At 49.0% G+C, this 25,298-nt stretch overlaps 1 protein-coding gene across 5 annotated transcripts in view; it reads right to left on the bottom strand.

Annotated features, from left to right (window-relative positions):
- MYO1D (myosin ID) overlaps window positions 1–25,298 on the bottom strand; it is a 72,290-nt gene that overhangs the window by 36,824 nt on the left and 10,168 nt on the right. For 4 of the 5 annotated variants that reach the window (XM_090125230.1, XM_031601009.2, XM_031601010.2 and 1 more), the window contains exons 2-16: window positions 18,004–18,212; window positions 17,249–17,342; window positions 16,403–16,568; window positions 16,125–16,178; window positions 15,440–15,535; window positions 14,555–14,671; window positions 14,048–14,251; window positions 13,506–13,651; window positions 13,296–13,410; window positions 12,869–13,039; window positions 10,008–10,078; window positions 9,035–9,109; window positions 8,017–8,149; window positions 3,170–3,336; window positions 76–283 (exon numbers count right to left, since the gene is read on the bottom strand). In XM_090125230.1, coding sequence (XP_089981356.1) covers window positions 76–283; window positions 3,170–3,336; window positions 8,017–8,149; window positions 9,035–9,109; window positions 10,008–10,078; window positions 12,869–13,039; window positions 13,296–13,410; window positions 13,506–13,651; window positions 14,048–14,251; window positions 14,555–14,671; window positions 15,440–15,535; window positions 16,125–16,178; window positions 16,403–16,568; window positions 17,249–17,342; window positions 18,004–18,212 — 2,026 coding nt within the window. Of the gene's footprint in view, window positions 1–75; window positions 284–3,169; window positions 3,337–8,016; window positions 8,150–9,034; window positions 9,110–10,007; window positions 10,079–12,868; window positions 13,040–13,295; window positions 13,411–13,505; window positions 13,652–14,047; window positions 14,252–14,554; window positions 14,672–15,439; window positions 15,536–16,124; window positions 16,179–16,402; window positions 16,569–17,248; window positions 17,343–18,003; window positions 18,213–22,065; window positions 22,221–25,298 lie in introns of all 5 variants that reach the window. The other variant, XM_090125231.1, reaches the window with a different exon arrangement.

The raw sequence follows: 25,298 nt of genomic DNA, 5'->3' as shown, positions 1-25,298 counted from the left end.
ACAACAGGGAGTTTGAGAAAAGGTGCTTTAAGGATCGTGAACTGAGCTTTTTGATGCAGCAAAGTGAAGCTTTACCTTCTGTAGGAAGAGCACAATCCTCACGAGCATCTTGGCATGGAGCTCCTCCAAGGTGAACAGCGTTCGTGGTGTGCGGATGAAGATTTTGGTCTTCCCATAGGCAACATCGTGCTGAAATCCGTGACACTCAATGAGCTTCTTCACAGCATCTTTGTCTGAAGGGAGGTCATGGTTTGGCCAGGTGAATTCTGAGATCATCTTGTACCTGGAATCACAATTTCTAAATGCACACTTGTCCTCTGTGCTCTCCAGAAGACCAACCTTCAATATCTTTTAGACATAATTACCATCTAAATTGAAATACAACTGATTACATGTAGCAGATGAGATAGTTTGCGTAGGAGATGTGATCCCCAAAACTGAACAGAAAGGGAACGTAAGAGGTGTGATTTTAAGCCACTGAAAAGAACAAGCATTGCGAGGAGCTCAGTTCATCAGCACAGAACTGATGCAACACAACGAGCCGCAGCACTGAGCTCCATCAACAGAGATCTGCAAAGAGAACACTGGACTGTCCACATATCATTTATGGACACACAAACACAACTGATGTTTCAGCTGCTATATTACCACATTCATGTTCCAAATAAAACACTCATGCAACAGCCTTAACCACCTCTCTATTTAAAAACTCATGACACAAATACACATAGGACATAAATATTTTAAGCTGGTTTCTCTTTCCTGTTCCCATCAGGAAAATGTTCCTGCAGTGATTAATTCAATAGGAAAACCTTCCACCTTAGGACACTTAAAGAAGGGAAACAAAAGGATTGGGACAGCACTACAAACGCATACTTTACTAAACAGGGCCCAGAAAAAAGTAGGGAGAGATGTTGGAGAGCTGAAATGTGAGCAGGATGTTGCAGCACAGCCAAATCCTGACCTCGCCACTAATTACAGCAAGGCAGGAGCCAACGTAAATCTGCTCAGTGACACCACAGCCCTTCCCCTCTCCTTTTGCCTAAGGATGGTGGCAGCTTGGAAGGTCACTCTGACACACTGAGGTTGGGAAACCCACTAAGGTCATCCAGTCCGACCGTGAAGCCATCCCCACTCACAGAGTCAAAGAATCACAGAATCATTAAAGTTAGAAAGCTCTCTAAGATCCCCAATCCAACCCATCCCTGCCATGCCCACCACCCCTAAGTGTCACATCTCCGTGGCTCTGGAGCACCTCTGGGGACAGTGACTCCACCACCTCCCTGAGCAGCCTGTGTCACTGCATCACCACTCTTCCAGAGAACAAGTGTTCTCAGTATCCAACCTGAACCTCCCCTGCCACAACTTGAGCCCATCAGCTCTCGCAGTGCCCCAGGTCTGTAACGTTGCCTGGGGTTGCTGTGGCTGAAGCTCAGGACCTGGCACTTGGTCTTGTTGAAGCTCACCCCATTAGCCTGGGTGCAGATCCCTCTGTAGGGCCTTCCTACCCTCAGGCAGGCTGACACCTCCTCCCAGCTCGGTGTCATCTGCAAACTTATCGAGGGAGCACTCAGTGCAGAGCAGATGGGATCTCGGTGCTGCGTAACACTGCCCGAAAATAGGCTGTGGATGCCTTTGTGGGGCAGGGCTGGGTTACAGCCACAGATGCCTCGCGGGCGCCGCTCCTCCATTCCCCCGGGCAGCCCTTCCCAAAGCCCCTCAGCACTGTTTTATGTGGCAGACAGGAATACTGACACCCTCGGGGTACTTTAGGGATGAACAGCACCACCTCTGTCCTTATGGAGAGTTACTTTATTTACACTATTTATTTATTGTGATCCCTTGCAATCCCCCTTCAATAAGCGCCCCTGAGCGTGCAGCTCACACCACAGATTGCACCCCTTACCCTTTTAAGAGGGGCAAGTTGAGAAGATTCAGTGCAGGCAGCACTGGGAGCACCTCTATGGTATGCAAATGCAGCGTGTGCTATCTTATCCTTTAGATGCTGAATCCGACCGCAGGCTTCGGCACAACAAACACTGCAGCACCTCAAAGCTCCACCACTTGCCACATGCTAATTTGGTTGGCTGGCTGCAAACAGCACTTCTGGCTTTAAGCTTACAGGAGCTCATCAAATATTCATTACAAAGAAAGCAGCTGTTTATATTAATAGTAATTACACAAGTCTTAAGGAACGAATTCCACGTGTGAAGGCAGATGTGAGCGCTAACCTCTGCGTAACGTTCAGCAGAACAGATACACAGGGCTGCAGGCTGTGTGATAAGCCTCACCTCCTGTTCTGCCTCGGGTACCATGGAACACCCAGGCAAATCTCCACTGCCATCTCTCATGGCACTTTGGTTCTGACGTGGCACATCCCACATGCTTAGTTCGGGCTTTTTTTCCTGTCCTCAGGGACTTTCCCTCATATAATTCAATAACGGAGGTTAAAACCAATTCAGTATCTGAAGAGGATGAATCCTCGGTATCTGTGCTAATTTACTGAAGATGCAAGACAAATTACAATCTAAAACGTTCAATTTGTCACAAATCTGGTAGGAGTAACGAGGGCAAAGGATATCAGAAAGATGCTTTAATGAGGTCACGCTATTATCCCTTCTCCACACTTCCACTCTGTAAGCCCAGAGGTTTCCTTGTGTACATGCAGCATCACTGCACACCACTGACAGACACGGGGAAATGGTTTCAAACCAAAAGAGGGGAGATGCAGATCAGGTATAATGAGATGCAGATCGGGTATAATGAGGGCAGGGAGGCTCTGGGACAGGCAGCCCAGGGAGGCAATGGGTGCCTCATCCCAGGGGATGCTCAGCTCAGCTGGAAGGGCTCTGAGCGCTGGTAGAGCTGTGAGTGCCTCACTGACTGCAGGTATTGGGACAGACGGCCCTTAACAGCCCCTACCAACAGTTCCACAATCCCATGACTGAGCACTTCCCCTGACACAGCATCCGCCCGTCCCTCTCACCACAGCCATCAGACAATATGCAGAGAGAAAACAGCAGTTCATTAGCTCTGTTTTTTGGGTTATGCTCTGGGGAAGAACCTCATTCACATTCCTCATGGAGAGAATAACGCAGCAAAGAGTTCAGCACGAAGAAGGGGAGCCCAAGCACCGAGGATGGACCTGAGAGCACAGCTGCCCTCCTACCTGTGAAGGAACTTCGGGTAGGTCTGGCGATAGGCAAAGCCTGCCCTTCGCACCCTGACGTTCTCCAGCAATCCCAGGTACTCCACCTGGTGCCTGCAGCGCTCCTCGTCAAACAGCTGGGGGGACTTCTTGTCGTTGGGCTTAATGCAGCGGACGTAGTAGGGCTCCTGATGGGACAGAGCAAAGAGAAAGGCTATGCAGCTGGCAAACAGCGGCTGTCATTCTTCAGAACCAATCTGCTTTCACCACGCTGGGGTCTGAGGTTCATTCATTTCTTTCTCTCCATCGTCAGCCCTTGCCATGCTCCCAGCAGGGAGAGCAGCATGCCTCACAAAGGCTCCAAACCTGACTTCTTAAAGGTAAACCTGTTCCTTATAACCTCATGGTCTTTTATTTTTCAAGGTCAAACAGAATGCAAATGGAGATCAGTGAGTTCAGAGAAGAACCAGAAAGGCTGAAAACCCAGAAAATGTGACCCAGAGGAAATGCTGTATCAGTTCAGAAGGGCTGAGCCACGAAAGCATGCTGGTGATGGCACCTCGCATATCTTCCATCCTTACTGTACCTGAAAGGTGAACACAAAGAGATGCAGCAATTCTGGTTCGGGACAAAGAAGGCTTTAGGACAATCAGAACTGCTCAAGTTGAACAGCAGCAGAACAAGCATGGGAGCAGAATGCCTGTGGAGAGGAGGAAGCCCACTGGGGGAGAGGAGCAGACTGCACACATCTGCACAGGGAAGGGGAGCAGAGCTGCCCTCAGTCAGGACTGAACTCCACACATTCCCAAGGTCCCCTCCAGTCCTATTTTCTGTGATTTCTTGAGGACTACGTCCTATTTTCTGTGACTTCAGGTCACTGTCCTAAACTCAGGATAATATGAAAGGCCCCAAATTGCCATTTTCCTTTCAGCAATTCTGAACTGGGCTCATCCCCAAATAACCCAGCTAGTCCCTACATGGAGGCACACAGACTGACATGAACACGAAGGCTGCACACACTAACAGATGGGAATGGGATGAATCACCACAGCCCCAACACTGAGATGAGGCGTTAAGAGGCCCTGGCACTGCTGGGCATGGTGCCCATCCCTCACTGTGCCCAGAGCCATGGATGGAGGGGGGCACACAGCCCCTGGCAGGGATTGGGAGGGTGACTTCCATTCCAACCCGACAGAGCTGTGATTCCATGGTTCTACAATCCTTAAAGTCCCTTCCAACCCAACCATGCCACGATTCCATGGTTCTGTGATCTTTGAGGTCCCTTCAACACAACCGTGCTGTGATTCCATGTTTCTACAATCCTTAAGGTCCCTTCCAACCCAACCCTACTCAACCCAACCTAACAGTTCCATGGTTCTGCAATCTTTAACGTCCCTTCCAACCCAATGGTGCCATGATCCCATGGTTCTACAATCTCTGAGGTCCCTTCCAACCCAACCACGGTGTGGCTCCAGCACAGTCTTCATTTGGCTCCTCTTTTCAATTCCTCAACAAACAAAGCAGTGCTGAGAGCACAGCCTCCCCAGGACCCAGAAGGTCCCTCCCAACCCAAACCATTCTGTGCCAGCAGACAGCCAAGGGACAGCCCTGTTCTGTGTGAGGTCTTCCACTGTGCACCTCCTTCTGCTGCAGCAATTTGACACAGCCTGATCCTCTTCTATTTGTTGTGCTAAAACACAATGCGACGGAACAATTTAATGCATGAATCTCTTAAAACTCTTCATCTTTTTAAGCTTTCTCCTGCAAATTGCTGAAGGCAACAAGGTTTCCAGGGGTCCTTATTCCTTCAGCAGACTCCTACCAGCTCTCAGGACGTGCAATCTGTGTGGGTGACAACTTCTCCTCGGCTGTGCCGTGGGAATCTGGCTGTCAGCCACGTGTCAAACCGAAGGCAGAAGCAGCCCCAGATGAACTTCAAATCCACGGAGAAGCTCCATGCAGTCACGGCAGCTATTAGTGAGGAGGAGGAGGAGTTTGCTGGACCTGCAGCCTGCAATTTGTGATCTCAAACACATCTCTGCCTCCAGGGAAACGGCGTGAGTCCTTCATCAGACATCGCAGCGTTTGGTCCGCAGCTATTTGTTATCACTGCAGAACCCCTCTGCTGCAGCTCTGCCTGGGCTGTCACTCATCTCTTTGTCATTCAAAGCCCCCGTGCAAAAAAATTTACCCTTCACGGCTTCCAAAGAGGAGTGAGTGACTGCATGTGAGCTGATACAAAAGGCAGAAGTCAAGATGCTGCTCTCCTTTTGGAAAACAGGAATAGGAAGTTCCTGCGCAGACAGGAGATCATCTATCAGCACAATTACAGTGTAATTAAAGCCTCTCAGCAATGACAGCTAGCAGGGTAAATTCTAAAGGAGATTATTCCACGCTCACAATCCCACCAGCCCCAGCTCTTCAGGGGGATAATTATGCAGCTCCCATTATTGCACAGGAGGCTGTCAAGCCCAGAGCCACGTTTTATAAATGGAAGACTGAAATACAGAGGCACAAAGGCCCCAGTTCTGAATGCTGCTCAGTTGTCTATCTAAAATTGATTTTTTTTTTTTAATGAAGCAGAGTGATTTTTAGATATTAAAGTGTTTTTGCACTGTGATCCTGCTTGGGAGAATTCTGTTCCATAGTTCAGAGCACGGTGGATGGGAGAAAGGACAGGACATAGAATGGGCAGTTTGAGCTGGATATCCCCAACTGGTCATGGAGATGGCATTATGGCTTAACAGAGATGAAGCCTGTCAAACCAGATTGGAGAGGGATGGACAAGGGATAAAGATAGAGTAAAAAAAAACCAGGCAAAAGGAATTACAGAGAGGGGAAAAACAAAGAGGAAAGGGGGAAAAGCAAGGAGGAAAATAAGAAGGATTAAAAACAAGATAAATGTCCAGAGAGAGCTCCTCAAGAAGCTCATCATTCAGAGCCATGTCAGCCCCAGGGCTCCCAGAGTCAGCAGTTAGGAGAAAAAGAAAAGCCACTCCAACAAGCCTCCCAGACAGAGCAGAGCCTCGGGAGAACAGCACGGCCATAAATCCGTGCTGAGGAACGTGCTGGGGCAGCACAGCCCCATGAAGGCACAGAGCTCTGCTTCTCCTCACAACCCCGCGCTGCAGCAGGACGCCAGCAAAGCAGAACCGTCCAAGTCAAACACCCAGCTGCCACTGGAGGTCCAGCGTTTGCAGAGTTTAAAGTTTGTTTCTGCTATTCCTGCTGCTCCTGCTCAATGATTTGGCATCTCTGAAGCCCCTGAACGATGGGTTTCAACAGTGCTGATGCTGCTGACAGAATTTATTCTACCAATGAATTCTTGGCCTGCCGTTCTGCCCCAGGACTGCAGAAACTGCACTGCTGGGCTCTCAAGTGATACAACAGAGGAAGAAGCACAAAGTCCATCCTCAGGCCCCTTATCTATGCTGCATCTGCTTTTCTGGGCACACCAAAATTCAGAGCCTTTAAAGTAACACAGATGTGAAAACAAAGATAACATGGAGTGAGATCCATTCTGAGGTCCAGATTCATCACAGTGAGGGTATCCACAAATAGCTCAGTGCCAACTGCACAACCAGTGTGCAAAGGGAAGGACCTGTGGATGCTCTCCTGCAGGAGCACTGCCTGTGTCAGCCCTTAAAGCAAAGACTGAAGCCCAAAGCTCATCCCCTCTGCTCCAGCCCTGTGCCATAGTGCTGGTTGGCCACAGCCACAACAGCCCCTGGCTTCTGACTGCTAGGCAGGAGCCCTCGTTAACACGTCTGTTTAATGACAGCCTTCCCTTTAGTGGGATCCATAACCCCCTGGGTAATACACCACTCTACGAGCTGCATTGCTCAACAGCAAATTGGGAAATGTCCAACCTCCTAACCCCAAATCCTCAATGAAAACATAAGGGAGGTATACATAGAAGGAGAATATTTGTCCCTAAGTCTTCAACTCTGCCTTGGAAACAATTCCCCATCATCAGAGAAGACTTCCATTTGTGGCAACAAACCAACCAAAACTACTTGTTTCACATCAACCAGCCATCCTTCCACGATGAATTCTGCCTCAGGATGGGTAACGTGCCGTTTCAGCTCTTCATCTCCCACTGGGAGTTGCAGGAGTTGTTCCAAGCAGTCTCCTGATTGCTCTGCTCTTACAAACACAAAGGCCTGGTCTCATTTCTTCAAATAAATAAATGAAGTTTTCCCACGAGGATGTGCAGAAACGTCCCACCACGATGCTTTGAGGGCAGCCCTCCCATCCAGAGCCCCACCAATTTCTTGCATTGCTCAGGACCCTCCATGCAGGTTTCCTCCCTGTTGTTCAGACAGGAGATAATGTGCCCTTACCTTGCTTTCAAATGAAATGCAAAGCAATGGAACACAACACAACCCTCACACAAAGCAGTGCTTGCCAGAGCAATACTTCCTGCTAAAAAGCTTAATTATTCAGAAAAATGAGAAGTTTCACTTCTCACTGTCTTACACAAAGAGAAAAGAAGGAAATCACGCTGAATTTTCAAAGAAGATATCTGGCATTGAGAGACAGCAAAAAAAATCTCCACGCTGTGAAACTACATCCTCTGGGCCCTCTGCCAGAAGAGCTTTGTTATTTATCTGACACAATAATTATTACCCCCCAAAGAGAGAGGCTCGACTACAAGTGAAGGGTACACAACCACAATCCAGCTCCTTTATGCAGGGATGGCTGACAACCATCCCCAGAGCTCCTCACAGCTGCCCACTGCCACAATCAAAGCTCATCTCCACTGATGAGCTTGGCTCTGTGACAGACAGCAGTGACAGGGAGGTGACAACTCTGTAGATGAGCTCTGCTCAGCACAAGTAGAGTCAGTTTTCAATGGAAGCATTTACCTTTGATGCCAGGTTGTCCACCAGTGCAATCATGGAGTTCTTGAAGAGGGTAGCAGCTGTCAGAGGTCGCTTGGTGACCTCTGTGATGCTCAGTTTACCTTCGGGCCACATCATCTTCAACACAGGATTAGAGCTAAAAGACAAAGCTAAAGCTAAAAGAGCTAAAAGGCTTTAATTGCACGGTGCAACAGAAGGGCCCTAAGTGCTCATTCAGCTCACCATTCAGCAGTGTGCCCAGATGTCCTTGCCATCCAAGTCAAACCGACGCAACAAAATCTCTTTTGCTTTTGACAACACAGGGCTCAGGCTCACACTGTTTGATTTCAAGCTGTATTTCTGGTAAAGGGGGACGTGGCTTAGAGGGCAGTACTGCTGGTAGGTGGGCGGTTGGACTGCATGATCTTAGAGGTCTTTTCCAGCCTTGGTGGTTCTATGATTCTGCAATTGACACCCTTGATACGTATATGAATTATTTCATATATTTTAGCTGATGTTTTCTGGAAGATGAGGTGAAACAGCCATGATGGATGGCAAGAGATCTGGAATAGACTGGAACAGCTTTGTGGAGCACCTTTAGATACAGATTTCGATAGCATCTCTTGTCAAAGGCAACTTTCACTCGCCTCATAAGTATTTACAGCAAGTGACTGCGTGGTTTAAATTTGTCATGTCACAGCACATATGAAAACTACTCAATATATTTGCTCATTTTTCCCATCACCCCAAATCTCTCAAAACGTGGGCTTCCAGTTGTGGCCAACATCTCTGCTGCTGATCAAACGCTGCTCAGTTTCTCTCTCACTGCAGAGAGATCAGTACTGGCACATCCACACCTGGTTAATGACAAAGGCACAGAGCTCATCTCTGCACAGCAACTCTGACTGCACAGTGAGGTGGGATCCAGCAAAGCCTACGCAATCTGCACAGCTGAATGTTAGCTTCTCCCAGCATCCGCTCTACAGAAAGGGATTCGGACAGACCAGACTTAAATTAATCTCCTTAATGGTTTTATTCCTACCTGTTATACATGAGGCGCTTGAAGTCTTGAAATAAAGTGTCCTTGTTTTTGTCAATAAATCCAGAGACTGAGTAACTGCAAAAAGGAAAACAGCATTAATGCCATATTCAAGAGCTACACTCATGACTTCTGCCTTCAATATTTCCTCATTTCAGCTTTCCTTCAGGAAATTTCCCACCCCCCACTGGTAGTGCTGAAGCTCAGCCACTAATAAAGAACCTGGGACCGTTTTTCTCCTTGGCAAATTGCTTTGGAATCAGCAATGTCTGTCAGCAACCACTCAGCAAAGACTCCAGAATGAAAGGCATCCAATACAACCACCTTGGTTACCTTTATAAATCAAAGGTAAATTTAATCCTAAGGCAAAAGGTAAAACAATAAACCAAAAAACTGCATCACTTCCTTACTAACTCCTCTCTTTCTGCCCTGCCATCCTAAACCACGACATCATTTCAGTGACACTGCAGACAACGGCCTCCAACTGAAAGGTTTCCAACATACGTGCATCCCTTCTGCTCCATCCTCCCTCACGTTGCTGTCACACCTGCAGCCATCCTGCAGATTTCAGGCACAGAACACTTCCCAGCCTGCATGGGGCAGATTCCCTGCACTGCTGGGTTACTTTACCACCGCCCTGCCTTCTGAGTCAGATTGGTTTGGGAATTCCAAGCCAGAGAGTTGTATAATCACACCAGCCGATGTCTAAATGAGGTTTGATTAGCTCTCTATAGCTTCTCTGTATCACCAGTGGTAGGTTTTGCTTTTTCCTGAAGCGTTGCTTTGCCGTTCACATTCTCCTTCTGTTTCAGCTCCAAATTCATATTTTATACAGCTTCAGATGTAACTGATAAGCAACTGCTGCACTCTGCAATTCTGTACGACAGCTTCACACCAGCAGCACTAAATCAGAGCATCCTGCCACATCAAAGCTGGCTGAAGACAGAGATAGAAGGCACAACTGAAAGAAACTCACATCACATCTCCAGCATAGTGCTTGATTCGGAAGTCTCTGTCGAACTCCAGGGTTTTGTCAGTCGCACAAAGCTGCAAGAAATTCCACACATTAAAATGTCACCCTTGGACAAACACCTCAAAGCAGCAGATAGAGGAGGTGTGGGACGAGCACAGTCAGAATGGAACGAAGCAACTGTTGCTCCCCAACAGGATACACTCAGCTGTGCAAGCTGCTTGGGCAAAGCTCGCCAAGATGGGAGATGTCAGAAAGCACTTAACACCATGCTGGACTCATTAGAAGAGCTTTAATGAACTTTACACATACTGGGCAAATCAGCAGAAATTATTGGGAAAAAAATAGGATAGCACTGAATAGCACTGATAGAGCTGATGGTCTTCTTGGATTCCTATGGGCACTGTGGGTTCCTATGGGCCCTACAGGTTTCCTTGAGTATTTAAGCTTCTGAGAAGGAGTGGAGAAAGGAGTACAAGTGCTGGAGAGATGGGAAATGATAACAGCACAGTCAAACCTTGGAGTTTTGGGAAATTCTAGGAGTATGTGGGCTGTGGAACTCCTTGTCACGTTGAAAAGAACCCAAAGCCTTCATGTAGGAGGACTGCAGATGGATGGAGATGGGGAGCAGTATTCTAATGTGTGTGTTTCACATCTCAGAGCTGTAGGAGCTGGAAGGGATCACTGCAGCCCCCCCACTCCAACCCCAGGCTTTCAGCCTTTCCCTGCAAGGGAGATGCTCCAGGCCTGGTCTTTGTAGCCCTCTGCTCTCTCTGTTCAACCTTCACTGCTGCCCAGTACCTTGGAAGATGAAGAGTCAAGAGGACAAGAATGGACCTTCTCACACCCTGACCTTCACAACCAGTTTGCTGAGGCTGACACTCATCACTTCCACTCCTCACCTTCCTCTAACAGAAGATTCTGGAATTCATACACTGTCACTGCACTCAGCGCTACGCAATTATAACATAATTTAATAAAGAAAAATCAGGATTTAAAGATGTTGAGAAAATGAACCTTTGATGTTGAGAAGTACGTTCACAACAGCTAAACACACCTAGGCAAGCATTACAGAATTGCTAAGGTTGGAAAGACCACTGATGTCACCAAATCCAACCACCAGCCCACCCCACCACACCATTACCCCCATCACCTGTGTGACATTTTCCCCTTCCTTGAGCACCCCCAGGGATGGTGACCCCACCACCACCCCTAACCTTTCTGAGAATGAATTTTTCCTCATGCTGGAAATACTGGACAATTCAGAGAAGGACCCTTCCTTTAGGGATGTAATTTTGACCACAAATATTCACAGTGGGAATATTTACCGGGACTTTTCCTGGCGTGTTTGGCTTTCACCAGGACAACCAAGCAGACAGCAGATCAGACATGCAGTAGGCAAACTAGGACACTACTATTTAGGGCACAGCAGCCCCTTAGAGCTTATCCACACGGAGCCAGTGTGCAACACGCTCTGCAGGGGAGCAGTGAGGCATTAACTGAGGCTGCAAGATGGGAGCTGCTCCCATAGCATAGCAGCACACGGCCTTTAACTCTTTAGAAGCAGCTCTGCCCTGCACTGAGCTTCGTGGTACCTGGACAGAACTACTGCAGCCCATGAAAGTGAAATCAAGTCCTTTGTGTCAACACAGACTGGAAGAGGACAGCTTGGAGAGCTCAGATTTCACACTGCCCTCCTGTATGGGATAAGGGCTCACCGAGGAAGATGTCTTAAATAACCTAAAGGACAAAGACACGGGAGGGGGAGCAATAATTATGATGCTGAGAATTTTACGGGTCGATTTTTTCCAAGGCTCGATTGATTTAAACGAGAAATTAGCAAGCCAGGAAGATACATCATGTCCTCCATAAACATTATTTATAGCAGCATTCCTCCTCTCCCTTCAGCTCAGTGCAAACAGACTCCTGACAAGGCTCCCCCCCCACTGAGAAATGCTGCAGTGGGATCCACACACATCATGCATGTATTTCATGTTCCCTGCACTGTGAAGGGACTCATGAAGGGCACCTCAGGAAAGTCACATCCGGAAGAAAAACTGATTATTTTCTGTTCTTCCCATCCTCGGCTGAACCGAAGCACAGCCAGAGCCACTGTGTGCACTCAGCCTCCCTGGAGGCAGCCTTTAGCACATTTCTTATACAACCATGCTAATTCTGTATTTCTGACCTACATAAAACACCACACACGGGTGGGAGGGAGGAGGGGGGGAGCAGCATCCTGAATAATGCATTTCCAACAGCGATTCTCAGCAGAGAGACATCAATATATTAAAATGCACTTCATAAATAAATGACATTTGATTACTCAGTGCCAATTCTCAGATGAACCAGGCTGGTGAGCACGCTTTCATTACGCTGCCAAGCGAGGAATAAAGCCCTTTAATTCACAATGCAAACAAAGCAAGCCGAGCAGCCTGGCAGACCATAGGCACAAGTGGAGATGAGCACATTTTGCAGCCAATGACAACGGAACAACAACCCACAGCGCTGCAATAAGGCAGAAGTGTGAATAATTCCCTGCCACTCTGTATTACGGCAGCCTGGGAAGAATCCCACGTGAGCCGCAGCGGTGCCTCCATTGGTGCTTAATGACATCATGAGATGTCAAGGCACAACCGCAGCTGCTTTTATGATCCGAACGACGGCGATCCTGCATTGGACATCCTCGAGCTCCCCCTGCTGGGTGCAGGCCGCTCAGGGTGCACTGGGATGCCTTATTTCTGCAGCTGGGAGCTGCTCCCCGCATTCAATTTCATACCTCACGCTCATGATTTGACCGTCAGTCTGTTCTGTTATACCTAAATAATAGAAAAGGCATCGCAGAGGAACAGAAGGCTGCAAAGTACCTTCCTGCTGGAGAAATGTGCGTGCTTCCCCAGCTTGCTGTTCAGAGCCTCCAGGAACATCTCGTCTGTCACCTTCCCAACGTTCATGCAGGCATCGTCCAGGATGGCAATGATCCCTTTGTGCTGCTGCTCCACCAGGTCCACAATCACCTGGTTGTTAAAGTAATCGATCTGGAAAAGCCAAAAGAAGAGGGGTAGCTGTGATTTGGCTGGCACGAGAGTGCCCATGTTACCCACTGATGGAACAGCACCATTTGCCTGGAGGACTGGACCCACCATCCGTGGGAAAGCTTTTCCCACAGCCAGATTTCCAGACAGCACCACTGGCGTGGACATGGGTGTCCTACTGACTTCAAGAGGAGCCTATCCAGGATCCACCTTAGACCTGGTGCTGGTCCACCAACCTCTCCCCTGCCAAATCACTCACATGCTTCCAGGGAATGCCCTCCCGCTGGTACTCCTCCTGCTCCTGCTTCAGAACCAGCTGAATGAAGAGCTGCTGCAGCTTCTCGTTGCAGTAATTAATGCAAAATTGTTCAAAACTGCAAAAAAATCAGGGAAAAAAAAGAAGAAAAAAGGTGAGTTTTCTCACATGGGAAAGGAGAAGGCACAGCACTGTGCTCTAACAATGCGTCACCTGTTATTGTCAAATATTTCAAAGCCATAGATATCCAGGACGCCAATCACCGTGTTCTTCCCATGCACTGTCGTGTCGTAGTTCTTCACCTCAATCACATCATTGATGTGTGTCACAATCCAACAGAAGAGGCGCTCGTAAATAGCCTGCCAGGAGACGAACACTGAGAACCACCGAGGGTCTTCCTAACGCCACCCATCCCACACCCACACCGTCTCATTTCTTAGCAAAGGGAAGACAATTGTTACTCCCTGTGCTATCAGTCTCTCACCTTTCCAACACAAATGACAGCACTCTGTTTCCATGCAGAGTCCTAAAGTTTACTCCTCCACCCTATGCCCATTAAATTTAATTGCTGAAGAAGTCGAAAATCCTATTTCCCAAAATATTCAGCCCTATACAGCACTGAAAAACGCACAGTGATGAAAGACAACTCAATAGTGAATGTCTTCCATAGGCATGGCCACTCTGATCCACCTCAACCAAAAGCAGTGTTCCACTGTTACATGAAATCGGGTGAAGAGAAAGGAAACTCCACTCACTTTTGCAAAGGCATCTCTGCCATAGGTGGCTTCTTGCTCAGTGTGCTGCTTGTCGATGACATCCCGGCCCGTAGCGACAGTCCGGAACAAAAGGGCCTTCTCCACCAGCTCAGATTTTGTTGACAGTAGGTCTGCAATGATGGACACAACCTTGCTGTTCTCTATCAGGGGCGTATCGCCATCCACGGAAAACTTCAAGTTCCCCTGCAAGAAGTAGCAAGAAATTTAGATTTCTCAATCATTTTTTGTTAATATAAAACAGAGACCCCCCCATCTTTTATCTGCTATTCAAGTCACAACAATCTCTCACCACATTAAAAGGGTTGGCCTGCACACTCACACACTTCCACGTCAGTGGAAGCAGCAGGGCCTGACCCATAGGAAAGAATCCCTGCTCAGAGCTCAGCTGTACTCGTGGAAATAAAATCACATCAAAGACTTTGGGGAGTTTAATCCTTGTCCCAAGATTCTGAACCGCAGCCTCACACCGCGGGCAGAGAACTTTACCAAGTGAAGAATGACTGCCACGATTTTGTAGACAGTCTGAATCTCCTCTTGCTTGAAGCCTATCACCTTCATGGCATCAGCAACAGCCTTGAACTCAGCACCATCGTTGATGGAACACTGCAGGAAGGAGATTTTTGGGACATGAATTGAGAAAGCAAAGGGGAATGGTTTTAAACTGAGACAGGGGAGGTTTAGGTTGGATATGAGGAGGAAGTTTTTCACCCAGAGGGTGGTGAGGCACTGGAACAGGTTGCCCAAGGAGGCTGTGGATGCCCCATCCCTGCAGGCATTCAAGGCCAGGCTGGATGTGGCTCTGGGCAGCCTGGGCTGCTGGTTGGTGACCTGCACATAGCAGGGGGTTGGAACCAGGTGATCATTGTGGTTCTCTTCAACCCAGGCCATTCTATGATTCTATGATTCAAAGACTGCAGCCCATAGCAAACAGAAAGGTAATTCAAAATTTTTCAGATGCAAAAAATTGCTCTGAGATTGACTGATCCCAATGCCATGCTGTACACCTGCATAGCCCAGTGCTTTCCCAGTGGAATTTAAAGTGGAAGGGCAGAGGCTGCTCGTAAAACACAGAACAAGCAGTGCAGTCACAGACCTCGTGAGCACTGCTCAGCACAGACAGCACGTTTGTGGCCAATACTTTTCTGTGTGGAGTGTGCAGAGAGTTGTAGGGGTTGGAAGGGACCTCTAGAGACCGCTGAGCACAAGCTCATAAGCAGTCATCTCCAAAGTCCAGAGCTCTGCTACAAACAGCATAACAGTGTCACCTTTCCATAACACTGCTCTCCACTTCTGCAAGCTCAGCAGTGATTCAAACATTTAAGAACATTTAAGAAGAATTTACAACTTTAGGACAAGTTTCCTGCCACTCACCTTGAGCTGTGCTCCAGGAGAGATGTAGCTGTATGCAGACGCGTCCTTCTGCAGATGTAGAGAGCGCAGCATCTGGTCAGACCCCCCCTGGAGGAGCTGTGTTTGAAGGAAATTGAATACAAATCAAAAAGGTGAATCAAAATAAAGAAAATCCTTCATTTTTTCCATAGTAAATCTATCTTTTTTTTTTTTTTTTGGTAATAGATAAGTTCCTTTTCTTATTTACCTGCTTGCCAAGCAAAACCATAAAAACATGCCATGTGAGAATAAAGGTTACAGTAATAGGTTGACCACTTCCCCCAAAGGACACACGAGGGAATCGCTGTACAACGTGGAAGACATTAAAAAGAACTCAAAGAAATAAAGAAAGCAAACTTGGTGTCATAAAATTACTTCCATATGAAGTAAAGGCCTCGAGAGAACACAGAGGGGTTAGGCGGATTACAAACAACACAGTGAGCCAAAGTCCAGTGCTGTGCCACACCTGTCTGGTTACTCTCAAGTTTGCAGATGTAGCAGTATGGGACTGGAGGTGGAAAAAAATAAACCTTCCCATGCTCTTTCCCTCTTCACACCACTACATAGGATCACCCAAGATGCAACAGGGGAACCCTCTGCAAAACACACAGGGTGTGAAAGCTGTACCTATCTGCCTACCACGTCTGGGAACCAAATGGATGCCAACCTGGTAAAAGGAGTGAAAGCTCCGCTCTCCCGGCTGCTGCACGATCACACGAGACTGCAGGGAGAGAGAACAACAGCAGGTGGGTATTTCTGCATCCGGATGCTGAGCACTGCCCCACTGGAAGCAAAGCATCAGCTGAGCACAGGCAGAACACCTCCAAACCAACCTCCTGCTGCACTGAGGCAATGCTGAATGCTACCAGTGAGGCACAGCCACAAGCTTTCATCAAAAAGAGCAGTGCTTCTGAAGCACACACCGCTGCCAACAACTGAGCTCACCTTTTCTAGCAAGTAATTGTTGATGTGGCCACCGATTGGGTCTCCTTTGAAGTCGAAGTTGATGTCCATGTACTTCCCAAAGCGGCTGGAATTGTCGTTACGGTTCGTTTTGGCGTTGCCAAAGGCCTCCAACACACAGTTGGATTTCAGCAGGATGTTCTTCACTCTTTAGTACAGATAAAAGAGAACAGGATGAGTTCTGTACCCAAACCACGGCATTTTTTTGCAAGCACTCATAGAGAAGATGTGAGCAGCAGCAATGCTCTTTAGTTTTGTATTCAGGCAGGTGTGTAAAACATCAGCAACAGCACAGGAAATCAGCTGGGAGCTCCTGGTACTGCTGAGCAAAGGGGAACCAATGATCCCACTGCAAACAGCAGCAACCAAAACACAGCTCCTTTACACAGACAAGTTTTGGAGGTAATTTCTTGACTTCTTTTGCCAACAGCTGAGACAAAAAGAACTCAAAATAGGTACTCAGTCTGTTTCAGCAGAAAGCCATTTTCTTTACTCTAGGAGTGACAGACACATTGCAGTTCAGGAGTATGCAAACACTAAAGGACACAGAAATGCCCCCCGTGCTTAATGTTCTATTCTCATTCAAATATTTCAAGCAAATTGCCACTGGAAATGTGATTTTGAGATGCTGGTTTCACTTTGAAAGTTTGAAGACTGGAGTTCTTCCTCACTTTTCTATGGGATGTTAGCAATCAATATCACAAAACTGCCAGAAGAAAAGTTGTGTCTGAAGAAAATGCTGCCAGATCAGCACGCAAGTAGGAGATTGTCAGTAAGACAGAAAGAGACCCAGGGACAAAGCCAAGTCCCTTTCTGCAGAGCCCTTACCTTTCCACCTCCGCCCTCTGCCCCGGGTTGGTGATGGCTGCAATGTACTGCATGATGTACTTGCTGGCCTCTGTTTTCCCAGCCCCACTTTCACCTGAGGGCACAGAAAAGTGACAATAGATTGAAAATGCAAAGCACATCACTGAGCAGCACCCCAATCCCTACTATGATGATGTCTGGGGCTTTTTGGTTTTGTTCGTTAAAGCAAGTTTATTTGTGCCTGCTGCTGCTGTGCAGTTGTGATGTAAGGTTTCCCAGGTCGGCACACAGAGCATCAAAAGGAATATTGTTAGAGGAGAAGGACTGGCAGCAGCAGAGCTGGGAAATGCAGCACAAGGGGCCACTGTTCAGCACATATCTCAGCTTTTCAGAGCTGGGGACATCAAAGAAACCAAGTGCCAGGATCCAGATAGCGACCATTCATGGCACAGACCCCTGCTGTCAGCACTGTAATGCACAAACAGTTTGAACAGAGAACAAAGCACCGAGCAGCCATCAGAGGGGCAGAGATCAGCACTTCTCCAGGGTGACACCTCTCACCGCTCAACCTCGTGCACGCACAGATTATCCAGTGACCAATGTTAGTGACACATTCTCTAACGAGGCTGAGCCAGTGGTTGGCAAACCTGCTGATGGCACGAGGGTGGGACTGGCTGGTCTTGAAGGTCCCCTCCAACCCAAGCTGTTCTGTGACTCTACGACAGCAGCTCTTGGGTCAGGTAAGCACTCACTGCAAGGAAGAGCTCTCAGCTCACCTGATATCACAATGCAGGTGTCCTTCGACCTCCTCTTCATCGCTTTGTACGCAGCGTCAGCGATGGCAAAGAGGTGGGGTGGCCTCTCGTAGAGCTCCCGGCCCTTGTACTGCTCGATCGTGTCCCGCCCGTAGATGTTCAGGTTCTTGTAAGGGTTCATGGAAACCACCACTTCTCCAATGAAGGTGTAGATCCGTCCTTTTTCAAACCTGGCCGGGACGAGGCAAAAAGGGAGAAAGATGAGGAGAAATTCGCCATGTTTTCCAGTGGGCTGTCCATCAATTCATCAGTGCAGGGAGTACAGCCAGCAGCAGCAGCGTGGCCCATGCTGACCCAGCTCTCTGTGGAAAAAGGAGCACGACCCAGCAGCTCGGAATCTCACCCTGCACAAAGGAAATCTCTACTGCTGTTCCACTTACAGATGCACAGAGGATCAGATTACTGCCACACGAACAGACAGACTTTGAGGACAGCAGAGTTCTGGCTCACCAGCACACACAGGCTGGCTTCAGGCATCACCAGGTGCCTCTGCTTCCATCAGTTTGCTAACAAAAAAAAGGGTCTGAGATTTAAGTTCTTACCATTGGCGCCAAGCAAGGACGAGTGGGACGAGCGGTGTATTTAAGCCTTACGACATTAGATGGCACCACAACACCTCTGCAGGCCAGGAGGGCTCTGTGGAGCTCCACGACTACAGCACAAACACCAGCACTGCTCGACTGAATTTACCACCACCCCCACGTGGTGACAGCTGTGACATTCTCTGCCATTCACCCGAGCGTTCCCTGCAGTGTCTTGGGACGGTCTGGGTGTAGCAGGTGTGACAGCCTCGAGAAACGCAATCCAGGAACCAGCACTGCACTTTCTCAAAGCCATGCTGCCTCCAGCTCCAACATACTTACATGGAAAGTCACAAGAACTGCAAAAGGTCTGTTTGTTCCCAACCTGCACTTCCCAAAACTTTACCAGTGAAGATATTTTATATTTCTGAGATAAGCTGCTTGGAAGCTACCAAAAACGTATTAGAAAACAGAAGGCAATAACAATTAGCATCACCAACTGCAGCACAGCAGCTCTTCCCAAACTACTGCTACAGAAAGGATGGGTAACACACAAGCAACGTGACAGAGGCTTATGGCACAGCCCCACAGCTTGAGGATGCACGGCAGGGGGAGGAGGAGGATGGAGTGACAGCATTGTGGACAAACGGAGGGCGGCTGCTGTGGCTGCCTGCAGTTGTGCGAGGCCTCTGGCACAGCCCTGCACCACGTCCCCATCTCTGTGCTGGAGAGAGGTGGGTTCTGAGCTGCACGAAGGGCTGGCTGGATGGCCGCAGCCACAGGGCTGTGCTCAGTGGCTCCATGTGCAGCTGGAGGTGGTGGCGAGCGCTGCCCCCAGGGTCCGCATTTGGTGCTCTTCAATGCCTTCATCGGTGACACAGAGGATGGGGTCGGTGCACCTCAGCTGCTGCAGGGAGCACCGAGCTGAGCGGTGCAGCCGGTACGAGAGGAAGGGATGCCATCCAGAGAGACCTGGACAGGCTCCAGAACTGGGCACACGAGAGCTCAGTGAGGTCCAACGCAGCCAAAAGCAGGATGCTGTGCTGGGGCCAACCTAACCCTGCCCACAGCACCGGGCTGGAAGCAGATGAACTTTAAGGTCCCTCCTACAGAAGCCACTCCGCGATTCCCTGAGCAGAGGTTCCCCGTGGGTTGGCAGATGTCCATCTCAGCCAGCGTGGCTCTGAGTGACTCCTGCTCACCTCCTGCTCCCCCGTCCCCATTTCCCAGCACTGAGGTGTCCCAGCGCCGTGATCCGAAGCTCCCGAGCCGCCCCTCGCTGCTGATAAAGCCGCTTTTCACGCGCCGGCTGCGGCAGCCAAGAACAGCAGCGGCTGTTTTCCTACCGCATTGCTCTGCTCTGAGCCCTGCTTTGCTTTGCCCAGGGAGAACTCGTGAAAACTTAAGCAAACTTAAGCAGCCCGAGGTGCGAGCAGCATTTGTGTTTTGGTTCTGCTGCACGGAGGGGTCACGCAGCAGAGCAGAGGGGCTCACTGGGGGCCCCAACGCCCACTCAGCAGCGGGATTTTGTGACTGAAAGCCGCGCACAGAGCACGTGCTGAGAGGAAGAGCTGCCCTGCTCCCGGGAGCTGACGCTTCCAGGGTCAGACCCCATTTGTACACATCACCAGAACCCCATCCTGCTGCATGGCGAGGCCGAGGGGAAGGAGAACTGAACTTTCCACTTACTAATCTGGCGTCTCAGAACCAGCCCCGCAGCCAAGGGGAAAGGTTGCAGCTGTACACATGTGGACATCCCACCTTCATGTCTAATTGCCACTGGAAAACACCACACGAATCAGAGCTGAAGCAGAAATCTTCGCCACCAGAGAGCACTCACATTAAGGGCTTCTCCCACCTGACAAACACTGCAGTCAAAAATAAAACTGTTCTGACCGAGGAAATGATGCAACTTGAAATGCACTCAGTACAAATAAAGAAAAGAGTTAGCTGGCAAGGCTGGGAACCCATACTGCAAAACAACATCTGCAGAATGCAGACGGTTCAGCAAAGGCACCCTACCATGAGACCAGACACCGCCATCCACATTACGTGGGGAATTCTGCATTAATCTTTGACTTGGTAACTCCTCTGCTCTTCAGGTATTTATAAAGAGTGATGAGATCCCCTCTCAGCCCTCTTTTCACTGGGCAGAACAGCCCCAGGTCCCTGGCTGTTCCCCAGACCCTGCCATCTTTGCAGCCCTGCCTGCCTGGCACTGGGAAGCCCAGCACTGAACACAGCATTCCAGACATGGCTTCCCCAGGGCAGAGCAGAGGAGAGATCATCTCCCTCTCCCCGCTGGCCACGTTCTACACAATGCACTCCAGGGCACCCTTGGTTATCCTGGCCACCAGGGCACGCTGCTGGCTCATGGCCAACCACTGGCCACCAGAACTCCCAAGTCCTTCTGCTGCAAACCCCTCCTGATTTGGGTTACCCCCAGTGACAGCTCTCTGCTATTTCCTACCGCCCAACACATGTAACATTCTATTTCTGCAGGCTCTGACTCCATTCTCACAGCACATGCAGGAAGATGTCAATTAAAACCTGCTTCCCTAAGAGATGTATGTGCACAGCCGAGGACGGGCTGCTGAGGGCCCTGAAGCAAAGTGCTGGTAGTGAAATTGCATTTACCTGGATTTAAAGGCCAGTCAGACAAGTGTGCCTTTCAGACGTGACACCAGGTCTGTCTACTGAGTGTTCATTGCTGCTTGAAGACTTTTGCTCAGGTAACCCTGACCGGATATCAGACAGGGAAGAATGCTTCAGCTCCTTCAGAAAACTGTTCACAAACTGCATGACAGCCAGTCACCCTCATCAGAAGAGGCTCAGACAAACAGGGCTTGTGCTGGCAGAAGCAGAGCTGAAATATTTTTACTGCAGCTGAAAAACAGACCAAGGAGCTGCCCAGCGTTACCTCCTTGCTCTCAGAAAACAAACCCAGTCTGTTGCGATGCTCGCTGAAAATGTCTGCAATGTTTTCATCCAGAAAAACTGCAATTTAAGCTTATTTAATGGGCAGGTGAATTTTTTTTTCTTGCAGCTGTCCCGCGTGGACTTGGTTTTTACATGCTGCCAGCTTCACAAAATAGGAAATGCCATTCAGTGTGCATTCTGCACCACTCCTTTCCTGTCGGGAGGGAGCAGGGAGGGCAGGCTGAGGAATACTCCATTCATCTGCAGTCTTCACTTCAAGAACCCGTCGTCGTGACATTGCCATTGTTTGAAATAAAACAGTGCACCAGGAGCTACGGTGCCACGTCGTCCCCAGCAAAGCCACCCTCAGGAAGACAGCTGTAAGCTGAGCAGACTCAGCCCCAGCACAGCTGACCCACGGGTCACAGCTCTGCAAGTCACAGGGTTGGGTCAGGGGAAGGGGAAATGGAAGGTGGGTGCTGACCTGGCTGCAATGAATGCTGAATGAGGGCTGGGGCCACGGAACGTCGCTGAAATGGAATACTGAAATCCCTCTCCTTAAGTATGAAGTTAAAATACTGACCTTGCACTGAGAAACTGCCAAACCACTAAACACAGGAGTCACTGAGCCCTCGCTGCTGCGCGCGTCAGCGGGCGGGATGAGCTGTCTCTCCGGCAGCAGGGAAGTGCTGCGCTCTCCTCTTACAGCTAGAAGCAGAGCAGAAGGCACAAGCAGACCTGAAGCAGATAACACGAAAAAGGGTTTTTTGACAAGCTTTCAGGCAGAACACAACGCCTGGGATCCTTCTCCCATCCACACCTGGGGAAGCTGCTGCTGAGCACAGGCAGAGGAGAAGCTTGCTGCTGGTTTCTCTGCAGAGAGCACCAAAACGCACTGTTTTCCATGTGAAAAGTTTGATTTAAACTGCATGAAATCCCAGTGCAATCATTATACAGCTCTGCTCTGAGCCCTGAATGACCCTGAGGCCAAATTATCCCAGAATTCTGAATCTAACCAGGAATGAGACACAGGGACAGCAATGCAACTGCATGGTCCATGATCTCCAACCAGCTGTCAAACAACAGCTCAACACCTGAAGGATATTAAAGGCAAAAGGGGAGGGGAATAAGGTGAGAAAGATAAAGCACAAACATCTGGTGGGTTCTTCCATCTGCTCCCATCACAGATGACATCAACCACAGGTGTGCAGCATCCTCCAAGAGAACCAACTTAACTGCGTGAGAGCCTTCGAAGCGCTGCGCAGCAGGGCAGGCTGACCGGTCCCTCTACCTACACTGTAGGTGAGCACCACCCTGCCAGAGAGCAACAAACATCCAAGTGTTTGTGCAAAGAAAAAAAAACGAGGAGGAAGGGAATGGACTCAGCCTGGCAACCACAGACTTGAAACTGGAAGTGCTGTGTCGGGGGAGCAGGATCTGGGCAGAACATCGCAGTGCAGGCAGCGAGGAGCAGTGAGGGGCATCGTGTGAATGATATGCACCAAATTCTGCCCTGCTTCAGCAGTGTGTGAGCTCTGCCACGCAGGTTTGTGGGAGCAGCGTCCGTGCAAAGGCACTTCTAACAACCACCCTTCCTTCCAAGGGTGCAAACGGAACTACGAAGTCCTGCAACGCATCACAGAATGGCAGTGAAGCAAAGGCTGTGGGGGACACCTCAGCTCCCACTTGTTCCACCAGCTGAGGTGCCAAGGTACAATCAGAGCATTTCACAAGGACCTGCGGCCAGCCACGAGCTGCTGACACTCAGATGCTCCATTGTTCTGTTGCAAAGAGATATTCTGCATCTGTTAAAGCGGTGCCCGGGATGCTGCTGGATGCTCCTGAATGCAGCATTGTGCAGGCACAGCACTCAGAACCCCCCTGAGTCATCTGCACACTGCTGGGAGAGCAGTGGGACAGCGTGGGGCTCAGTGCCACCAACCCCACATGAAGGGGAAGAGAAGGCACCAAAACGTGGAGTGTTTCAAACATCCCTGTGGATACGGCAGCCCTGGGTACAAGCCCGATAAGCAAATGGATTTTCCCTACAGTTAAGTATTTCACTTTACATTCTTTGAATGAAAAAAACCATCTGAGAAGTAGGAGGGCTGTTATTTGTGCATCCATCACTCAAAGCAAAAGCAGTGAGTGCCGGATGCCAGCTGCACTGAGTTGTTACACAGCCATATTCCAAAGGAAACATCAGCAATACGGAAAAGGACTCAAACAGTTGATTATTAAAACAGATTTCTACTCTCTTTTTTTTTGTTTGTTTGTTTTCAGTTATCACCAAAGAGCTTGCATTCACTCACATCTCGGGCTGCTCCCCTTTTTCCTGCTCACACAGCCCTGCAGCAGAGCTGGCAGGCGACTGGAATGTTATTGTGAAAAAGAGAATTGCTCCGTGGCTGAAGCAGACGTACTGCAGCTTCCACCAGCAGCTTCAGGTCTTTGCTATCGCTGAACATAACTGCACAGGTTTCCAGATTGAGTTTGCTATCAGTCTTAATCAATCTTCTTTTAGAAATCAGTTTAATTAAGTGCTCAGAGCTACAATCCATCCTCCTCCAAATGCAGCAATGCTTTTCTTTCCCCCCTGTGAGCCATCAGCTGCTCAGCCCTTCCAGAACAGCGAGAAAACACAAAGGCAAGCCCTTCACATCAAGGGGCTTTTAATCCTTCAGCAATCACACACTGTCAAACTCTTTTAAATACATATGTATGGAAACATCACATACATACACATGGAACAAAGGACAAAACCTTTGCAAGGTTCTCTCTCTATTCAGCTCAATAAGAACACACGTCCGTAGTGCTGGGACGCAATGAAATGGGTTCTGATGGACCTGCAGATAAACAGGGGCTCGAGCACTTTGTTCACAGCACTTCCATGCAGTGCCAATGGAATTACTACAAAGCCTGACTGTGTCCAAAGGAGAGGAGAATATGTTTATGAAATGACTCCTTTTCCTCCTGAAAGTATTCAAGAGAGACTTACAGGAAAAGAAATAAAGCTTAGCGATGTCCTGTTCGCATCGCTGTCCTTTGAGAAAGGGAACAAAGGAATTTGACACTTTGGATCTATAGCACTCTCTGGCCTTGCAGCTGGCATTGCCAGCTCTGGAAATAGCCCCATATATAAGGATATCAGGCACTGAGATAAGCTGCTGCTAAAGAGCACAGGTCGTTAGTGCTGATAAGCAACCAGCATGAAACAAGGTCGGTGGTTATTGCCATATCTTCACTTCTCTCAAAGTCCCATGTTACAGTAGATAAAGAGCAGGTAATTACACATCGTGCTGCTCTCTCGTGCCAAGAAGTTTAATCTTTGGAACCTGCTTGCTGGTGTAGCACTATTTCTGCCTGGTCTAAAGGAGCTCAGCTCAGCCTTCAAAATGCAATGCATCGAGCAAACAGAACGCCTCAGATACAGGAGAAATCCTTGGGTGGGATGGAGAGAGGAGAGGAGGAGGCCTGGAGGGAGAGGAGAGCACAGAGCATGTCCCATCACCTCTGGTTGGGGGGACATAAGCAAGTCCACCTGTTCTTAGTCCTTCTGCCCTACTGAGATTTCCTTGCCTTTATCTCTGTGTCTTGATGTATCTCCTTGGCTGCGTCCCTGAGCCTCCTGCACATCTTCCTGCACGCCTCCTCCTGCAAAGGCTCACCATCAGGGCTCTATTTGCTCTGCCACAGATCATCTGCAAGGCAATCTAACACAGTCACAAAGCAGCTTCACGTTGCACTGACAGCTGTTAATACAAAAACTGACACACAGCACGTTCAAAAGCTGCTCAGAAGTGTACAACTCATTAC

Source organism: Phasianus colchicus, chromosome 26 (assembly GCF_987193195.1).
Source record: "Phasianus colchicus chromosome 26, bPhaCol1.hap1.1, whole genome shotgun sequence".
Taxonomy (NCBI): domain Eukaryota; kingdom Metazoa; phylum Chordata; class Aves; order Galliformes; family Phasianidae; genus Phasianus; species Phasianus colchicus.
Note: the sequence above shows the minus strand (reverse complement) of the source record. Positions and strands in the feature narration are given on the sequence as shown.